General features: G+C 44.1%; 1 protein-coding gene across 1 annotated transcript in view; it reads right to left on the reverse strand.

The window, feature by feature from the left end:
* Positions 1 to 19,344, reverse strand: part of Arhgef26 (Rho guanine nucleotide exchange factor 26) — a 109,432-nt gene that overhangs the window by 8,825 nt on the left and 81,263 nt on the right. The window contains exon 11 of the mRNA XM_032898313.1: positions 5,867 to 6,076. Within this exon, the coding sequence (XP_032754204.1) occupies positions 5,867 to 6,076 (210 nt within the window). The remainder of the gene's footprint in view (positions 1 to 5,866; positions 6,077 to 19,344) is intronic.

The raw sequence follows: 19,344 nt of genomic DNA on the forward strand, positions 1-19,344 counted from the left end.
GTCCGCGACAGGCGAACATGTAACACCATGTACACAACTAGATATCCATCCTACAAAATGGTCAGCAGGGTTCTTATGAATAAAAGTTGAAAACCAGGAGAAATTGGGGGAAGGGGTGTTCTAGCAACTTATTGATGCCAGAAAACTAGGAAGGGGCCAATGGGAAGTAGGACGTCCTAAGAGGTAGGGGAGGCGGGGATTTAGTTAGTAGGGCATGATATGAAAGTGGTGGGAAAAACAGGGTAGAAAGTTTAAGCACTGGTGGGATGGAAGATTGGGAACATGAAGGTGCAAGGGAGCCAAACTGACTCCATATAGAAACCAATATTTTTATAAGTAAATTAGAACAAATAAGAGTTAGAAGGGAGCTATCCTTCCTAGCTAGAGACTGCTGCTCCTACAGTCACGGTTCTTAAACAGGAACCCCAGTATCACATGGAGGTCCCTACCCCTATCTACAAGAATGGCTCTTGCCATTCTTCCTGGTTCCCTACCAGAACTAGATGATAAGACACTTACTGAGGACACTACGTATTCTGGGGCAAGTGGAGCCGTGCCACCAGAGAGAAGAACGGGGAAGGTCGAAGCACATTCGACACCCACCTCCCCAGTAAATCTAATAATTGAGAAAGTACGAATGGTAGGCAATAGAATCAGCTCCCAGCCAGACTACCTGTCCTGGAATACATGAGCACGACACCCCACTAAGAGGACCCTGACAGTCAGTCACTTAGCATAAAAATCTAGAGGTCTCCATTTAGTCAATGAGCTTCCTTTCCTGGGCATCCTGCAGAAGGTATTTAATCTCTGGTTCTCCCTGAGTTAAGACATTTGCATCCCCATCCACCACAAATAAAACAGTTGCAGCAGAGTGTGGGGATCCTTTGTCCTAAAGAGCAAAGCCTAGATCCTGGAGAAGGCCTCTCTTCTAGTCCCTCCATACTTTTGGCACTCAGTTGGAACTAAGTCAAATTCCTCCCCAACCCAGGCTCGGCATAGGTAGTGGACCCATTCCCAACTCCTCGAGCTTCACAACAGCATCTGGGTACACACAGGAGTTTAAGAACCACAGCATCCATCCCATATCTCTTGCCAGGAAGAAAATACTGGGACCCTTATCTTAGACTGCGTTCTACCTTCCCAAAGCTGCATATCTGACACCCCAGCATCAAGGCAAACACACGCGTGCGTGCGCACACACACACACACACACACACACACACACACACACACACACACACAACAATGTACCATGACTGCAAAATATAGTGAAATACTGGCAGAACAAAGCTGAAAGCTTCTTCCCTGCTATCTAGCTCTCATAATGCTAAACAGTGCTCTATAGGCTGCTGGGAGAGAATGGGCACCAACTGTGAACCCTATGAACTAATACCAACCACCAGGCATGAGGTGCTCACTGCTGTAATAATAGCAAAACCATTACAGGGGCAACCAATGTCGTTTGATTAGATTCGGGGCTTGTTCCAACAGAGAAAAATTCATATCTTATACTAATCAAAAACCCATAATTGGGGAAAACATAGGCCATAGAGGCAACCTACTACTGTTGTTTAGCTAAATTGACATGGGGCAAACTGTTGTCTAAACGTGTTTATGCCCATAGAAAATGCTACTTTCAGTCTTAATCAGAGAAGCTTCTCTTCACAGTACATATATGTGAATTGAGAGATGGTTGGCTGCTACAGTAAGGGACAGTTGAGTAGACAGCCCTAAATGGGACATTTATACCACCCTGTTAGGGCTCAGGAAATACTGAAGGAGAAGTGATGGAAAGACGGAAGAGACAGATGACAGGGAAGTAGACAGCTACAGAATGCAATGGCATGGCCATTGCAATCATGCACTCACAGTGGCTGAGTTGCCTTCGCTGGGCTGGCACAAGGCTAAATCTGTCAACAGTCATGGATGGAAAGGGGGCTAACAGGGCACTGCCCATCTCAGCTGAATTATTGGCCCCTGAAAGGATCCATTGGATGTTCCCTGCCCATGGTCACTCATGATGCCCTAATACAGTGGGTTAGAAAACTGAACAAAAGAGCATGAATGTGGGAAAGCAATGTGCAGGGAGGAGAGGGTTATACAAGTTCAAGAGAGAGAAAGGGGCCTGAGAGGGCGAGAGGACTCAGAATGCAATATGTACAAGTATGGACTGTCAAACAAATTTTACTAATTAAAAAGTACATATTTTAAAAGGGTGACAGAGACTAGTAAAGAGCAGCCTTTCCCTCAGTATGGCTACTACTCTACTTTGCCTTGGATATAGAAAAACTAATTATTCTCTCTTTGTATCAGTCTAAAAATATGTTTTGGGAATCTGCTATATACAAAGAAGGGAAAAGACATGAACAGATCCAAGACTAGAGATAAGCAGTCAACAGTGCAGGGTGAGAAAAATGTTTAGAATTCTGTCCAGGAGGTTCAAAAGATAAACTCGGGAAGGAAATAGTGAGAAGGAAAAATAAGGAAAGATGAAACATACAGTTGTACATTCACATCCAGGAATGTAGAGCAAACTTCATTTTCCTAACTCAATTGTTAATGGAGCACATTAATCAAATAACCCAAAAGAATCGGGTAACTGCCAGGCAGTGATGGCTCGTGCCTTTAATCCCAGTGGGAGTCAAGTAAGGAAGAGCTCTGAGTTCAAGGCCTACAGAGTGAGTTCCAGGATAGTCAGAGGTGCACAGAGAAAACCAGTCTCGAAACAAATGAGAAAGGTAAGGAGCTGACACTTGGAACACTGTCCTAGCCCTTGGAGCAGGTTGAGGTTTGGCATCTGTCCAGGGCGAGGACCAGGCGCTGGGGATGTGGGCACTTGGCTGGCATGTAGGAGGACCTCAAAAAAGTACAGGGAAGGTGACCCTTATCCTTTGGATGAGAAAAGAGTAGGGGAGGGAGGGGAGGGGAGGGAGAGGAGGAGGGACAGGAGGAGAGGAGGAGAGGACAGGGAGAGGAGAGGAGGAGAGGGGGAGGAGAGGGAGGAGAGGGAGAGGAGAGGGAGGAGAGGGAGAGGAACCGAATCATAAATATACAGGGGCTTAGAAAGATGACTTGTTGGTCAGAGTGACTGCTGTGCAAACACGGGATCCTAGCTGGACCATTGGTGTCCTTGTAACAAGTTAGACATTCTGGCAAATACAATTACTCCAGCTCCAGTAGGGTGCAGAGGCAGGGGCCTAAGACATAAGCCCGAGTTCAAGAAGAACCCAAGTCAGAGAGACAGAAAGAAAGTGATGGACACTGAAGCTCTCTTCTGACTTTTGTGTGCTTGCACAGGCATGTATCCCTACATGTGTACATACACGAACAAACCTGTACACAAAAACACATATTAAAAACCAAAACTGCATACTTCACAAATCTTAGATGCAAAGAACACGCCTTACACTGACTAGAACTGATTGTTCAAAACCAGATAGCCCATCCTGTAAAGAAATAATAAATAGTTGTGAGGTGAGCGTATCTTAGGATGATTTAAACAGGTCATACGTGTTACTAGTTTGTTCAGCTTTTACGTCTCCAGGCTTAAGTTTAAAACAAAACAAAGAAAAACAGGAACTCAGAACTAAACTACAGATGTGTATTCACAGCATGTGATAATTTGCTAGACATTTAAACAACCAATTGTCTGTGAAAGTGAGTGTATTTGTTTTAAGGAAAGTGCATTTTGGTGTCCTTTTTTTCTCTACCAATGCTGTTTTGTATCTTGTCAGCATCTACCCATTTATTTAAGAATTATTATTCTTACATTAAGTATATAAATGTTTTGCCTGTGTGTATGAATGCACTGCAAAAATGCCTGGTGTCCACAGACACCAACAGAGGCACTGTGGAGTCCCTGGAATCGGAGTTACAGATAGTTGTAAACCACCATGTAGGTGCTGGAGAGTGAACCCAGGTCCTCTGCCACAGTGGCTGTGCTGTGACCACTGAATGGTCACTCAGCCCAGTCTATGTATTAACTTCTCAGCTGTAATTGAGGGCAGAGGAGGGAAGAGAAGAATGACAGTTCCCCCTTCTGTTCCCAGAGACTTCTGCCCTGCCCCCATTTCTTCTGGAATGTTCTCTTGCTATTAATGAAAGAACTACAATATGAGTCATGCTCATGGGTTTATGGGTGACATAACTAAAGATTCTGAGAACATGTCTGGTTTAGAAAATATACAACCATTCAGTTTAAGGCAAATCAAAGAAAAGAGGGTAGGACAGATTCTACAGACCTGGGAAAAGATCTAGCCTTTGTATAAAAGAGCAGGACACTGACTTAGAATATCTAAGAAACAAGTAATGGAGATTTCATGAATGATGTTTGGGGCAGTTAGGAAAAGCTCTGTCCAATACATCAGTGGGGCCAGAATGAAGAACAAACTTGACAGAGGAGGAAATCACAAGCAAAAGTAGCACTCTCTCCTTTCCTAAGTACAAAGAGGGTGTTTCCAACTTCTACGAGTTTTCTGGAATGTCCAGACAATTACTAATCCTCAGAGTTCAAGCTTTTCTTAAAGTTGCGCAAAATCCAGCATATTAATTCCATTTTTTAAAAAAAGGCTGCCACATATACCCACAAAATCTAGCTCTGCCTCTGACACCCAAGGACTTACTGAAGAGATGCTTTCCCCAAGCCCGGCCCTGGTTGTGTCCCATGCTGGTTTCTAGACAGACAACCACAGGACACCTTCCTCTTCAAAGCAGCAGACACGAGGGGTGGTGGGGTGGTGGTAGGGGTGTATATGCTGGGAACACTAGAGGGCCTTTTCTATTGCTCCAGGGGAAGAACTGTGGCCCATTAAAAAACCTCTCCTGTAAGGATATACATTTACATACGACTTCACTATAGTTGGGACGGTTATTCCCTCCAATCTGCTCATCCATTTTAATGACTCTACAAGAGAATGCTGGCAGACAAGGGGAGGAGGGGAGGGGAGGAAACATGTAGGAAACTGAGAGGACACAGACGTAGGGAGCTCCTTTTTCTCCACTGCTTTATTTCCTAACCCAACATAGCTCCTGACCCATAATGACATCCCAGAGACTTCTTGTTTCCCAAAAATTTGGCCGCCAGCCATGTCAAAATGAACCAAATCATCAAAGTGGACTTGAAACCAAGCCCTAATCCCCTCATCCAGTGTGAGCACACTTAGTGCTGGTGAACCCATAGGCACAAGCAGAATCCCTGTCTTGTCTTGAGGAACAGTCTGGGAAGAAGTATCATGATATCTTTCCTAAGCCAGGTGTGTTTCTGCGAGTCCCTGTGCTCTGTCTGACTAAAGGCCAGTGATTCAGAAGTTGCTTCTACCTCAGTACTGAACAAAGCAAGTTTGCTTGGACTCTAACTACTATTTAATCATTTTGCCTAAATGGATGAGCCATCTTTCAAGACTGCAAACTGTAGCAACTGCAACGTGTCCACGTGAAATGTTAAGTGGCCGTGTCCTAGCCTTTGGCAGTAGAAACTGCTTCTCAAGGGCTACAAAAAGCCAAGGCCAGATTGCTGTCCAGTTACAGCACATTCCAAATGAACTTGAAGGAATGTATAACCAAGGCTTCATCCCAATGTTTCTGTCTATGAAAATGTCAGCATTTAAATAAAGTGCATTTGTCAACGGAACGGTTCAATCAAAATCCATCCATCCATCAAGGGTTACAGGGTCCAAAGAGCATGACACTTCCCTGGAGATACTGCGGAGATCATATCTGCTAAAAGCACCTGAGTGCTATGCTTAGCACACAGTAGGGAGACAACAACAAAACCAAATAGGACTCACCGTTTGAAGAGAGCAAGAGCAGGTAGGTAAAGCAAAGGGAGGTCAGGTACCCTGAACCTTCTCTCCCTCTGTGTACTTACTGGGTCTCTGCCCCAAGCAGCATGTCCACCTTCTCATTGGCATGGTTGCTGAGGACGGTCAGGGTAAAGAGGTGAGTGGCAGAGCTCTGTCTGGAGTAAAGCATCGTGGAAGTGTTCTTCCCTGGAGAAGAATTGAGCTCTTCATTGTCACAGGATTCCACCAGCAACTGGTCCCGTAAGGAGTAATCATTGACGTTGTAGCTTTCTTCGCTAAAAGAAAGGGAAAGAACAGGTTAATTACTCAGTAGCTACGACTTCGCCACTGTCAGATTTCAAGTCACATTTCTGGAGAAGTGGCCAGGATATCCAGAGGTAAGGAAGAATGGCCTGTTTGATAACACTAAGTTTTATCTATGGATTAGCAATTACGAGAAGCACCAATATTATGCATACAGCACACTAGCGTACATCTCAGATAAAAGAGCAATATATTTTTGAAAATGCAGACCATTTCTTACTCAAAAATCAACACCAATGAAAGGTGGTCACTTCTTGAGTACAAAACTATGAGAAATGTCTACCAAAGATCCCAAGTATCTGACAGGCAACACCATGAGATTCTGTCATTTTAGGAACAATAAGCAAAGGTTAGATAGTTGAAAGATGAAACATGGAGTAAGTAACTTAATGAAGGTATTCATAGACTTCATTTCCACTGTTCTATAACAGTTATAATCAATTCAGTGAGAATTACACACATCCTGGTAACTGGTACACCTCCCTGCTTTACACACACCTTTACCACAAAATGAAGAGGACACTGTAAAAAGCCTGCCCATGCTCTGGGTAGCCCAGGTTTCACCCCCTATCCACAAATGACCACAGCAGCGGACACAAGTAGAACCCAAGAGGTTTAACTGTAGAAATCGAACTTCAGCAGATCCCTAAGGAGGCCTGCTTGCTCTGGCAAAGTGTCCAGTTCATTCTCTCCCACATTATGGCCTTGTATTTCAGAAGCCACCAGGCTGTATACTGCTATGTCCCTGTCCTTGCTTATCTCAGTCTCCCAGGACTCTTTATCCCTCAGTGTGAAGATGGCTAATTCCCTCAGGATAACTGGCTCTTGAATATTTCCCACTGTGCCCTTCTGGGAGTGCCCTTTCTTAGGGAATTCAGGAAAGACTTAAGCTTTAGATTCTTATTTGAATCTTCCCCCTACCTTGTAGTCAAGTAAGTTTCCCCTAACAGATGCCGCACCCCTGACAGCTCTGCTCACTTCTACAAAATGATCGCTTTCTGCTCCAAGAAGGCCTAGACTCTGGAGTTCACACTCCCCGTCTCTGTCCCAGTCACAACCTTCTACATACAGGCTTCCGTCTCCCAATCCTCCTTAGGACTCCCAAGCTTACTGCAGCAATTATCAGGAAGCGAGCAAGTCTCACTGACCATAACCGACACAGAACAGGGGCAAACAATACCTTTGAAGCTCTCCATTGGGTTAATCATTACTTTCTTCTTTACATTCCAAGAGCAGCTCCCTGCTCTTGCTGTGGTCTCAGTGCTTTGACTTCTCCAATGGCTTCAGGTACGCTACCTCAACCTCCTCCCCAGTCGTGTTACCAGCAAATGCAGCCTCTCCCTCATTCCAGCGGCAGCCTAGACACACCGTGCTCTACCAGGCACCCATCTTTCTAGCTCATCAATCCAAATCCTCATCCCGCAAACTTAATTAACCCACCAGTTCCTACTCATCGACTCTGTGACCTCTTCCCTGTTGATGGATTCCACATGCCCCCTCACCTGTACATATCAAATTAGCCATCTCGGATTCCTCGTAGCTAGTTAAAATCATGCCCTGCACACAAGCTTACCTCTATTAGCAGGGCTTGCCTGGAAAATTCCAAATCGAGCTAAATCTATCTCTTTCTGCTCTCTTCTGTCGTCACAGATAAACTTCAACAGAACTGAAGTAAACAGATGCCCCTACAATAAATTCTAGTATACTCTAGGAACAATGACATTGTCTCAGTTAATAGCAAATAAAAGTATTTAAGCTTCGAAGAGCTGGAAGAGAACTCCCTGTGTCCAAATATAGTAGGGGTTTTTAGAACAAAACATTTTGTTCAAACGTTCTGGTGCTTTCTTTATTCAGCAGTAAACACTCTGCCTTGTAACTGTCCTTGGGGAACTTTATAGTTTTTTTTTGTGTGTGTGTGTGTGTTTCCTTGAAGTTTAGTTTGATAAATTGTCCATCCAGAAACAGCACACACAGGCTCCCTCTCTAAAAAACTAAATGTACTTTCTGACTAAATCTGTTGTTAGGATCATGTCTGTATTCACTGTAACTTCCCATGGTAAGAAGATCTCCAAATCTGCCCAGAGGCTGCCACACCCAGGCATATAAGTTGCTTTCACATCTAAATGAGACTATCATTTAGACTATCAAGGCACACATTATACTCAAATGAAGAAAGCAGGACAGTGAGCCTTTCAATCAAACATGATTGTATCTTTAAAAGATCTTGTTGGCTAGAAACGAAGAAGTCAATTGTTAGCGGGGCAGAAAATATTTACAATGCCAGGACATCTTAGACATAAATTTAACAGCCCAGGGGTCAGGATGTGCCTGTGCACACACCCTACCACCAACACCACTAACACACACACACACACACACACACACACACACACACACACACACACACACCCCGGGAGGTGGGGGGGGCGGGATCGAGGCAAAACCATGAAAGCAAAAGCAGTATCTCAATATCAGTAGCAAAATCTACGTAGAAAACAGAGGTTCCCTACTATTCTCTTTTCTTCCTACCTCCCTCTTTGGCTCCAATCAAAAGCTATAAATGATCATTACTCAGTGGCATGGCACTGTTCCTTTCCAAAATCATTTACTAAACACGGAAGTTGAAGAAATTAATATTTTATGAGGGGGATAGTTAGGTAGTCCCTGAAGAATAATAAGAGTTGCTTTGGGATCAAGGTTACTTCCGGAGAAACAAAAGTCTGGAGAATATGTGCACGACAGTGCCCTCATTTACGGCCGGCCAAGCTTCTGCATCTCCAGCGTCACACAGCTTTGCTTGTTAGTTTGCCCTGGTAGGCCCTAAGGACTGAGTTCCCAGGAGACAAACATAATCTACGATAGTTAGTCTTCCCTCTGCTTCATTTTTAGGATTTGTATCTTCTAGGAATTACCTAAATTAAAAAAAACAAAAACTAATAACAGTGAGGAAATCTTCTTTCACCAATGCCTTGAATTTGTTTTAGGAATCGCTAAAGCCAATAGCAGATACATTTTTAAATTGCACACTAATTGCTCCTTTTTTCTATACACATGTTTGTTTGTTTTTTTTAACTCGTATAGATTTCTGAGACAATACTGTAATCTTGAAAGGAGGTTCACGCTATTCCATCAACAGTGAATTTCTGACAGGGCCAAATTGAGCACCATAATGTACAAATAGAAAAACCATGCTGAGGACAACAGAAGTAACAAGTGCAAAGCCACTGACTACAAGCTGTGGTAGTTGCTTGAGCCAGTTTAGACCAGTCAGCCCTTTCTATGTCCACTTTGAATGGTAAAACCGTGATCCTCCTATTCACAGCCATAAAACCTCACCTCTGGTATTTTTCCAAATTGTCTGAATGGAGATCTTAGCTTAGTTTAGACATTTAGATCCAAAGCCATTTCCAAGACAAAGTGTTTCCCGTCTGTCTTTTGAGTGATTGCTCTCATTCATCCAAAATAAATAAATAAGTTATCTACGTAGTGATTTTTTGCATTATATATTTACATAGAACCTAACAGTTTACATACTTTTTAAAAATGTATCTGGGTTTCATGTAAAAATACCTTTATGGTTTAACAGTAGTAAAGTTAAATGGTTATTTATCCTGGTCGGCTACCTTGAAACTCATTGAAACAAAACCTGACAAGTGACTGGCTCGGTCTTATGAGAATCCTTCTGGTATAGTCTCTTATGCACTCACATATAGACATTTAGTCCCCCAAGGGTTCAGAATGATGACCATTATTCTCCTGACTCTGAATCTGCTGACTACTGTATAAAACCCATTCTTCTGTCAGTCAGCCCCTGAAACCCTTCACCCCACAGTTAAGATGGACAACTATAAAGGGAGCCCCCCCCCCAGGCACTTCTACGTCAGCTTCCCCCTTCTGCTCACTGAGGTCCCAGAAGGCAGAATGGAGTAACGACTCTTTTCCTCAGGGAAGCTGACTCTCATCAGACTTCCCCTGTTTGTCTTCATCATTTAACAAACATATGGTTGACACAATTTCTGAAACAATTTGGATCATATAATTAGGAAGTTGAATTGCTCAGGAAAAAAAAAAGCAAGTGGAAAAACCACCTTTCTTTGCATAGACGAGTTTACATGGAGACTTCCTCCCATTGTGCCACATGCTCTCCCCACACTTGCAGCTGCCCAGGCTCCCCGCTCTGTGTGCAAGGTGCTTCCGATCAGCACAGGGACCCAGTCAAGTCCACAGAGGCCTGCTGCTCGATGCCTTAAACGATGATGAGTCTCTCCGTTGAAACCCACGTGAAGTCCTAGTAACCTCTGTCCAGACTCTCCCCCCTTAAACAAAATATGTAGCTATCTGATGAGAACAGGAAACAATGCTAAACACATATCACACTTATTTTCTCTGTGAAGAAGCTCACACAATGTCTGAATGTATGCTCCACACCGCTGAGGTGATGTGACATAAGCCTGACTGCAAAGAGTTCCTTTTTGGTGTGTGTGTGGGGGGGGGGGGGACTGTATCCCAGGGTAGGTCTAGCACATGCTGAGTCAGCACTGGAGCAATGAGCTCCATCCTTGCCCCGCCCCCCTTAATTAGGCAAATAATAATTATGGAGCCCTTTACTTCCTGTCCCACAATGTCTACACAGGTTAGGACACTTCTTATAGAGAACATTTACTTATGAATATTATTTATTACTTTTAGATCCAAAGGATATTTCAAGACCACATATAAGAAATTCATGTTTAAATATCAAAGTGACATAGAGAAATTTGCAGCACTGAGCACAGAAATCTGAGGACTAAGCATCCATTTTGACACACTCAGTTTGGGGAAGGGGAAGGACAGACTGAGGACAAAAAGACATTAATCTGCAATTTTGCTCAACTTGGGTTGTCTTGTCGGTTTAAGAGGAAAGTCTCTAACATTAACTCCCATGGAAAGTTCGGGAAACAAGTATGTTAGTGTGTGATGATTTTCTGTACACTTGACCTGTTAAATTTCAAGAGAAAATGTGTTTTAAACCCTAAGTGCATAGATGTGAAGACTATTAGTACTCCAGGTCTCTGTGGATGCCTAAGTGTGTAGCTGAATCAAGTAGATGGGGATGGGATGTCTTATCTGTCCTACTAACTAGCCAACCTTGTGTAGAATACATCACTAACCACAAAGTGACCATGAATTCACTACAATGACTGAGAAAAAGAACTCCAAATAATGCCTCTTCTATTTATTAATGACATCCAATTAAGTAGCATGGTCAATGAGGATCAGTGAGATGGACTCAGGAATAACAGTTGCTCTGAGGACCTGAGGCTAATACCCAAATCTATGGTAGTAGGGGAGAACTGAATCCCACATGTTCTCCTCTGACCTTCACATACATACTATGGCACTTCTACACACACACACACACACACACACACACACACACACACACACACACACACACGCATGCATACAAAAATGAAATAAAAAGTTTAATACAAATATATAATTGATGGACCTATCTCATTGATAGCATTAGAAAATCTCTTAAGATATTTGTGTAGTATGAGGACTCACAGAGACTGGGCCACCAACCAGGTAGCATACAGGGCTGGACCTATGGCCCCTACATTTGTAGAAAATGTGCAGCTTGGTCTTCATGTGGGACCTCTAACAAGTGGAGCAGGGGCTGTCTTGGTCTCTGTTTCCAGCCACTGGGTCATTCTCATCCTATCTGGACTGGCTGGCAGGGTCTCAGTGGGAGAGGATGTGCCTAGACCTGCTGGGACTAGATACCCAAGGGGGGCTTTCCCTTCTCTGAGGAGAAGGGGAGGGCAATGTGGGGAGGAAAATGTAAGGATGAGACTGACTGGAAGAAGAGGAGGGAGGCAGGCTGTGATCAGGATGTAAAGTGAATTAAAAAAAATAATAAGTTATTGGTAAAAATAGTAAAATAAAAAAATAATAATTAAAAGATATTTGTGATAAAGCTTCTCTGGATTTTCTATATTAAGACAACCTTGGCAAGTATCTGTTTTTTCTAATGTAACTTATTTTAATCCAGTCAATATAAATTCAAAAATAGTTTTGTGGGGAGACTTGAGTAGAGGGGCTAGTTGAGCTATTTTAAATCATGTGGGAAAGTAAACATGCAGAAACAACAAGGTGAAAATGAATTGGCCCTTGGATATGCGAAGACCCTTATAAATGTAGACTAGTTCAAGAGTCAGGCCTGGCCATGACTTGACAGAGGAAATAGTGAAGTAGACTGATGAGCTGACAAAGGAATTGACACATACTTAGGGACTTAATGTATGATACAAGTGGTTTTCCAGATATGAGGCACTGATACCAATAAATAACTTGGGGAGATTTGGAGAAACAACTGACATCGCCTAAATATGTGCATTCCAATCTCATTCCTTAAAGCACGTTGAATCCTTTGATTGGGTATGTCCACGTCTGTAAGAGTCCTAACAAGGTGGATGGCGAGTAACAAGTCAAGTCAGACCTGCCTTGTGGTGAGACAGAGGCTTTTAAATATGCACTGCCCTGTGGAGAAGGAGTCTCACCTTGACACTTACTAGTGATCATCCTAGATGCCCACTCTTGTTGGTCAAGAGATGGGGAAAGGATGCTTGACCAAAATAGATCCATGGGATAAAGGAAAGATAAGTTGGCAGAGAAAGCCAAAGGTTATACTGCAAAGGACAGCTTCCCCACTGTTTCCCGCCACAGGAGAACACGTGTACACATTTCAAACTGTTCTAAAAACTCTCTTACATGGACTGAGTACAAGTAACAGCAACCTAAGCAACATTTCCATTTCTTCCTTTTATAAAGAGTTAAATTAAGAGAAATTATGTTATATATTTTTCCAAAACAGCCCAATGACTCCCAGCATGCATCCTCCAGGTAGTGGGGCATGGGTTTTTTAATCTATTCAGTATGCCTTTTCCATAGGTTTTGTTTATAACATTCACACAGCCTCTGTCCTTAAAAAACAGACAAAAAACAGGCCAGCACGAAGACAAATGTCTCCCAAGTCAGCAGTTGCCTGTGAATCCTCAGACCAGCACTCAGAGGCCAGGGAAATGAAATACTTCCCCAAGGTCACATGGCCCAGCATCCCAGGAAATCCAATGCCGGGGGCTCTGCCGTTATTCTTCTGGATGTCGGCACAGAAGTCAACTGTGTTGTGCACCTGTGGCATTCTGAAACGCTATCCCCTTTTAATGCCTTTCATGACATTTCCCAGGCATCCTTCGTCAGAGCCATTCCTGTATAGCCACTTGTTTTTCTCACAGGGATGTCACAGGTCTGCGACTCTCCCAGGAGTGTTGAGGCCGGGGAGCATAGAGAATTGTAAGAAATAAAAGTTCACTGTGTTTTCCTCCAGGGCGTGCACAAGAGACCTTCCTCTGCAGATTTTAACTTGTCTCCCTTGCTCATTCAACAGCATGATTTCAAAATCCCTACCCTTGCCTTTATGCTTCACTGACATTAAAATACTCCAGTGAAACACGGCTGAGACAGAGGACATTGAACAATGCTGGAATTTATGTAAAGTTAAGGAATTAAAAGAAAAAAATGATTTACCTGATTGAGATCGATTTCATCTGGAAAGCTTGCTTAGGATAATGCTAACAAGTAAGTTTCATGGAATTTTCAGAAGTTGAGGATTTCAGCAGAGTAGATACGGTTACAGACCTGACCCAAAAGGCCTGCTTTGAGTCAGCCAGCCTGTCACACACCTGCTTTGTAGACCTGAGCAGGGTTCCAATTCTCTCCATGCTTCATGGCTCTCATCTGTACAATGACAGTAACCAAGGCGCCAACTTGTCGCGGGGATTAGGTGACATAATATGTATATTATCCTATTGTTGTGTATAGCCCTTATAATCACGCCTGGATTATGCCAAATGCTAGCTTTTTCTTTTGTCTGTTTTCCTAATAGAGTACTATCCATTTAAATTGCCTGAGAATTTTGTAAAGGCCTGATAATTACAAATGGACAAGTGGACTAGGCAGGCTTCAAACTAAATGCTAATATCAAGAGTTCACGATTTGCCAAAACCTCTGACTAGCGCAACAGCTCTGAGGAGCAATATTTACACTGAAACTAATTTCAAATATCCTTACTTCTTCAGTTTCTCAAAATAGCTCTCAAGAATAACAAACATGCCACACACTTCCTATCCATTGTCCGGAGAAAGACAAAGGGTAGAAGTGAGGATCACATTCACTGGTAGGAGAAGCATCTGTTGTGATTAACCAACATCAAAAAAGAAAGCTAGAGAGTACAGGGCAGTCAGAGACTGCAGGGCAGTCAGAGAGTACAGGGCAGTCAGAAGTGCAGGGCAGTCAGAGAGTACAGGGCACAGAGAGTGCAGGCAGTCAGAGAGTGCAGGGCAGTCAGAGAGTGCAGGACAGTCAGAGAGTGTAGGACAGCCAGAGAGAAAGTGCAGGGCAGCACAGAGGAGTGCAGGGTGCAGGGGCAGCTGAGAGTGCAGGCAACAGAGAGTGTAGGGGCAGCCAGAGAGTACAGGGGTGTCAGAGAGAGGGGTAGCCAGAGAGTGCAGGGGCAGTCTGAGAGTGCAGGGTAGCCAGAGAGTACAGGGTGCAGCTGGGAGAGTACAGACAGCTGAGAGAGTAGGGGCAGTCAGAGAGTGCAGGGCAGCCAGATTGCAGGGCAGTCAGAGAGTTCAGGCAGCCAGAGAGTGGGGGCAGCTGGGGAGAGCACAGGGCAGCTGGGAGAGTGCAGGACAGCTGAGAGTGCAGGGGCAGCCAGAGAGTGCAGGGACAAAGCAGAGAGTGCAGGACAGCCAGAGTCCACAGCCAATACCAGCAACAGCTATCATACCTGAGCAAGAGGAGACAAGCAGTTGTAAGAGGCTATAAGCACCTTGCTAGAGCTTCCTACATGTAGTGATCAGGACACAGCACGTTCATAGAACAGTCTGCTGCATGGGTAACATGGCTATTCTATGTGCTTTGAATATGCTCAACCCAGAAAGTGTCACTATTAGGAGGTGTTGTTATATTGTTGGCAGAAGAGTGTCACTTTGGGGGTATGCTTTGAGACCCTTCTCCTAGCTGCCTGGAAGCCAGTCTTCTCCTGTTTGCCTTTGGAACAAGAAGTGGAACTCTCCTGGCTGGATGCTGCCATGATTCCCACTATGAAGATAATGGACTGAACTTCTGAACCTGTAAGCCGGACCCAAATAAATGTTTGCTTTCATTTTTTTAAGATTTATTTATTTATTATATACAAGTACACTGTAGCTGTCTTCAGACACACTAGAAGAGGACATCAGATCTCATTACAGATGGTTTTGAGCCACCATGTGGTGCTGGGATTTGAACTCAGGACCTCGGGAAGAGCAGTCAGTGCTATTAACCACTGAGCCATCTCTCCAGCCCAATGTTTGCCTTTAAGAGTTGCCTTAGTCATGGTGTCTCTTCACAGCAATGAGAACCCTAAGTTAAGACACTCCAGAAAACAGGAATCACCTCCACACTCAAGTTTAGCATAAGCCCCATTGATTCACAGCAACGAAAATGAAAACTGCAGGCGCGTTGTATTTTACTATCATGAGGGGACTGGTTCCAGGAACCTGCAAAAATGTCAAGGTCTGAGGATAAGTTATTTCTGTCATACAAAAGTGTACGTTTGCCTACAACCTTCAAATATCATATTTTTAAAATATGCTCTGCATGACCTATAATAACTGGCACGCTATGAAGATAATTGCTATGCCATACCATCTAAAGATAACTATGAAAACATGTACACAAGCACAGCACTGTGGCCTCGCCCCTTATTTTCCATCTACCAAGGGCTGAATTCATGGAAATGGAGGCTGACTACAATGTCGAGTCCTCCTGGGTCCACAGGAAAGGATGCGGCTAGAAAAGTACCCCCTCCACCACACCACTTCCGAAAAGCAGTCACCATCCCCATTTCTTTGTGAAGTATGAGCTCATGTCACTAGCTATTCCTCCCTTGATGGCTGTGATGCACAATGAGGAGAGAGAGACAGGCACTTATTCCCAAATCATCCCAATGTCAAAGGCCATAAAATCAGACCTGGTCCTGTAATATGTCACAGCCTTCCAATGGGAAATATGCCATGAAGACTTGAGAGTACATTTTAATTAGTGAATCAGAACAGGGGTAACAGTTTGATTTGTGGCAAGACTTTTTAGAGAGATATACTCACCACTGAAATTCATATCGATAGTACCAGTTACTCTGTAGGGATTACTGCCGACACTAAGCCTCCTGTGCACTACCTTACTGCACTGGCGCATACTCCAGTGGTAAAGATGACATCACTACTCCCACTTTACAGATAGGGTCACTGAGACACTGGGGATGAAAATGCCTCACACAAAGTCATGTGGCCAGGAACTGAATCCACCTCATTCCCCAGGCGTTGACACTGTGCTACTTGGCAATGGTGCTTTGAACAGGGAGTGGCGATGCCATTTCTTCTTAGGGACACAGAAGGAAACACTTTGTGTTATCAATGTAATAAAGAATGGGGGAGGGGACAGTGAGGAAAAATGAAAACCAGTCTCGCATCTGTCTCCCATCTCACTGCTCTCCATTTAGAAGCAAATGCTACAATCTTCAACACACTTAGTGTACCCTGGAGCAAAACCGACTTGAGTCAGAATTCTTCAAGGTTGATTTCCCAAGACATGTACTCTGCAGAGAAAGACAACTTACGTCAGGTAGCTTCAGTCTTCTATAATAGGAAAGAACATTAACATGGATAAACTTATGACAGGATGGATCCAGGCCAGGGCACTTCCAAGGAGCCTACGTCGCCTGAAGTCACTGGGCATTCAAACCTGGTAAGAAGAGAGTTCTAGCCTGACCTCGGGATGGTGACCCGGTGGTTCCACTATAGAGACTCCATCTTCTAAACGTTAGGGGACTTGTCACAGAGCTGAGCTGTGTGTCTCAGACCCAGGCACCAGTGAAGAAAAAAGCACTCGGGATTTTCCAAATCCAGTTTGTTTCTCTGGTTTTGTTTTGGGAATGCAAGTGTGAGAGCAGTTGACAGTACAGTATTTTTACTGCTTAAACCATTTTCTATGAGGACACGTTGACTGGTATCCTAAGACATTTGTCAGTACTATTATAAATATAAAAACCAGGTAAAAATGCCTGTGTAGTTTCACAAACAGTCTCAAGGTTTGTAAACTGAAGTTACATGGCATTTACAGAAGTATGTGGGTGATATTCCAGGAAATGCTGGAAGCTGCATTACTAACAAGGTTCAGATGTGATTTTATCAAGAGTAAGTAATCATGGTGGCTGTTTAGGAAATGAAGCTGTAGCTGAGTTGGTAGAGTGCCTGCCTACCATGCACAGTCCTGAGTTCCATCCCCAGAGCCATATAAAACAGTGTTGGCCCACACAAATAACCAACTCTGAAGGTGAGGGCAGGAGGACCAGGAGCATCATAGCTACAGGAGCACTTGGCTATAGGAGCACCATGGCTACAGGAGCACCATGGCTACAGGAGCACCAGGGCTACAGGAGCACCATGGTTACAGAGTACTTGGCTACAGGAGCAACATGGCAACAGGAGCACTATTTGAAAGCATTTGGTCTGGCCTTGCTATCTATCTGTATGTCTCTCTATCTCTCTGTCTGTCTCCCTCTCCTTGCTGCCTGTGGAGCTCTCAGCTTCTTCTCCTGCACCATGTCCGCGTGCCCGTTGCCATGCTTCTTGTCATGACAGCAATATACTAAACATCCAAAACAGTAAGCAAGTCCTAACTACCAATTAAGTGCTTTCTTTTCATAAGAGTTTCTGTGAGTGGAATACAGCAGGAGCTATCAAAGCAGCAGCACCTCCTTCCCAACCAGCCATGGTAATATACCACCACAGGAGCGATCAAAGACACCTGTCAAAATGGTGGCACCACCATTCCCACCTCAGCTTGAGTCCATCAGAGGTACCACCACAGGAGCTGTCCATGGTCATGGCACCACCTCCTCAGCCTCCCCTAGTTACTCCACACCTATGGAGCTTCAGCCAAAGCCCACTTGCAACTGGGAAGGTCTTCCTGTCCTAAACCTTGAGCTGATGCAAGGGAAAAGGAGGAGGGGTTAAAAAGCCACCAATCTTTGAGCTTCCCACAAAATCCCTCCTATCCCTGAGCATGAAAGCCCACCAGTGGAAAAATCACCAAACCCTGAGCTCCACACGCTCAGGACATTAAATCCTACCAATCCTCACTCTGTAAATCTGTCTGGAAAAGCTCTGCCCCCTAAGAAATCCTATATAAGCCCTGCCCTTTGTTAAATTTGCTGCTGTTCTCTCTCAAGAGCAGAGACTGCCATCCATGAGTTTGTCCCACCACACCCTAGACTTTCCCAATAAAGCTCTTTTATGAGACTTGTTGCCTGGTGTGACTCTCTCATCAGAAGAAGCCAAGAAACAAAGAAGTGAAGAAGTGGAGGAAGCAGGTCTGAGGCCCTGAGCTCCTCAGTAAAGCTGAGAATTTTCTTCCCTAGGAGCTGCAATGCCTGGGCTGAGGAGGGTTGCTCACACAGATGTGTGGTTCCTGAGCACTTCTGTCCCAGGATACATTTCCATCTGAACAGGAACAGTTAACAGTCATGGTGTCTCTTCACAGCAACAAAACACTGACTAAGACATCATCAGTCTGACTGGTACATCCTCAAAATACTTGCTATGTAAAAGTAACTTTTATTTCCCCAAAGTGACTGTCATCTCTGAGGGTTGTTGCTGAATAACCTCACCGTTTTTAGATCTTAGTGAACTCTGGCTGATTCAACTCAGCTGTTCCGGCTCAAACTCCTCTCCACACTGACTGATTCAAACCGATTCTCTCGCCTTCTGACTTTTTTGCTCTGCTTGGCCTCAAACGAACTTAAGAAATCTATTCTGATCTTCTGGTTCTTTTTTATTTTTGGCTTCAATTGCTTCTGCTGACCTGCACTGAACTGCATGAACTCCTGACCTCCTGAATGAACTCAACTCCACTGCACCGGAACTCACTCACTGAACTCAACTGACTGAATTGAACTGAACTGAAGTACTGATTTCCAACTCAACTGTCATAAACTCACCTCCCCTGTACTCTCTCAATTCACCTCTGAGTGCTGGGATTAAAGACATATACCACCACATCTGGACATAAGCTTTTCTGCACCTGGAACTTGCTCTGAACCAGGCTGGCCTTGAACCCAGAGATCTGCTTGCCTCTGTCTCCTGGGATT

The sequence above is a fragment of the Rattus rattus genome, chromosome 3, assembly GCF_011064425.1.
Source record: "Rattus rattus isolate New Zealand chromosome 3, Rrattus_CSIRO_v1, whole genome shotgun sequence".
In the NCBI taxonomy this organism is placed as follows: Eukaryota; Metazoa; Chordata; class Mammalia; order Rodentia; family Muridae; genus Rattus; species Rattus rattus.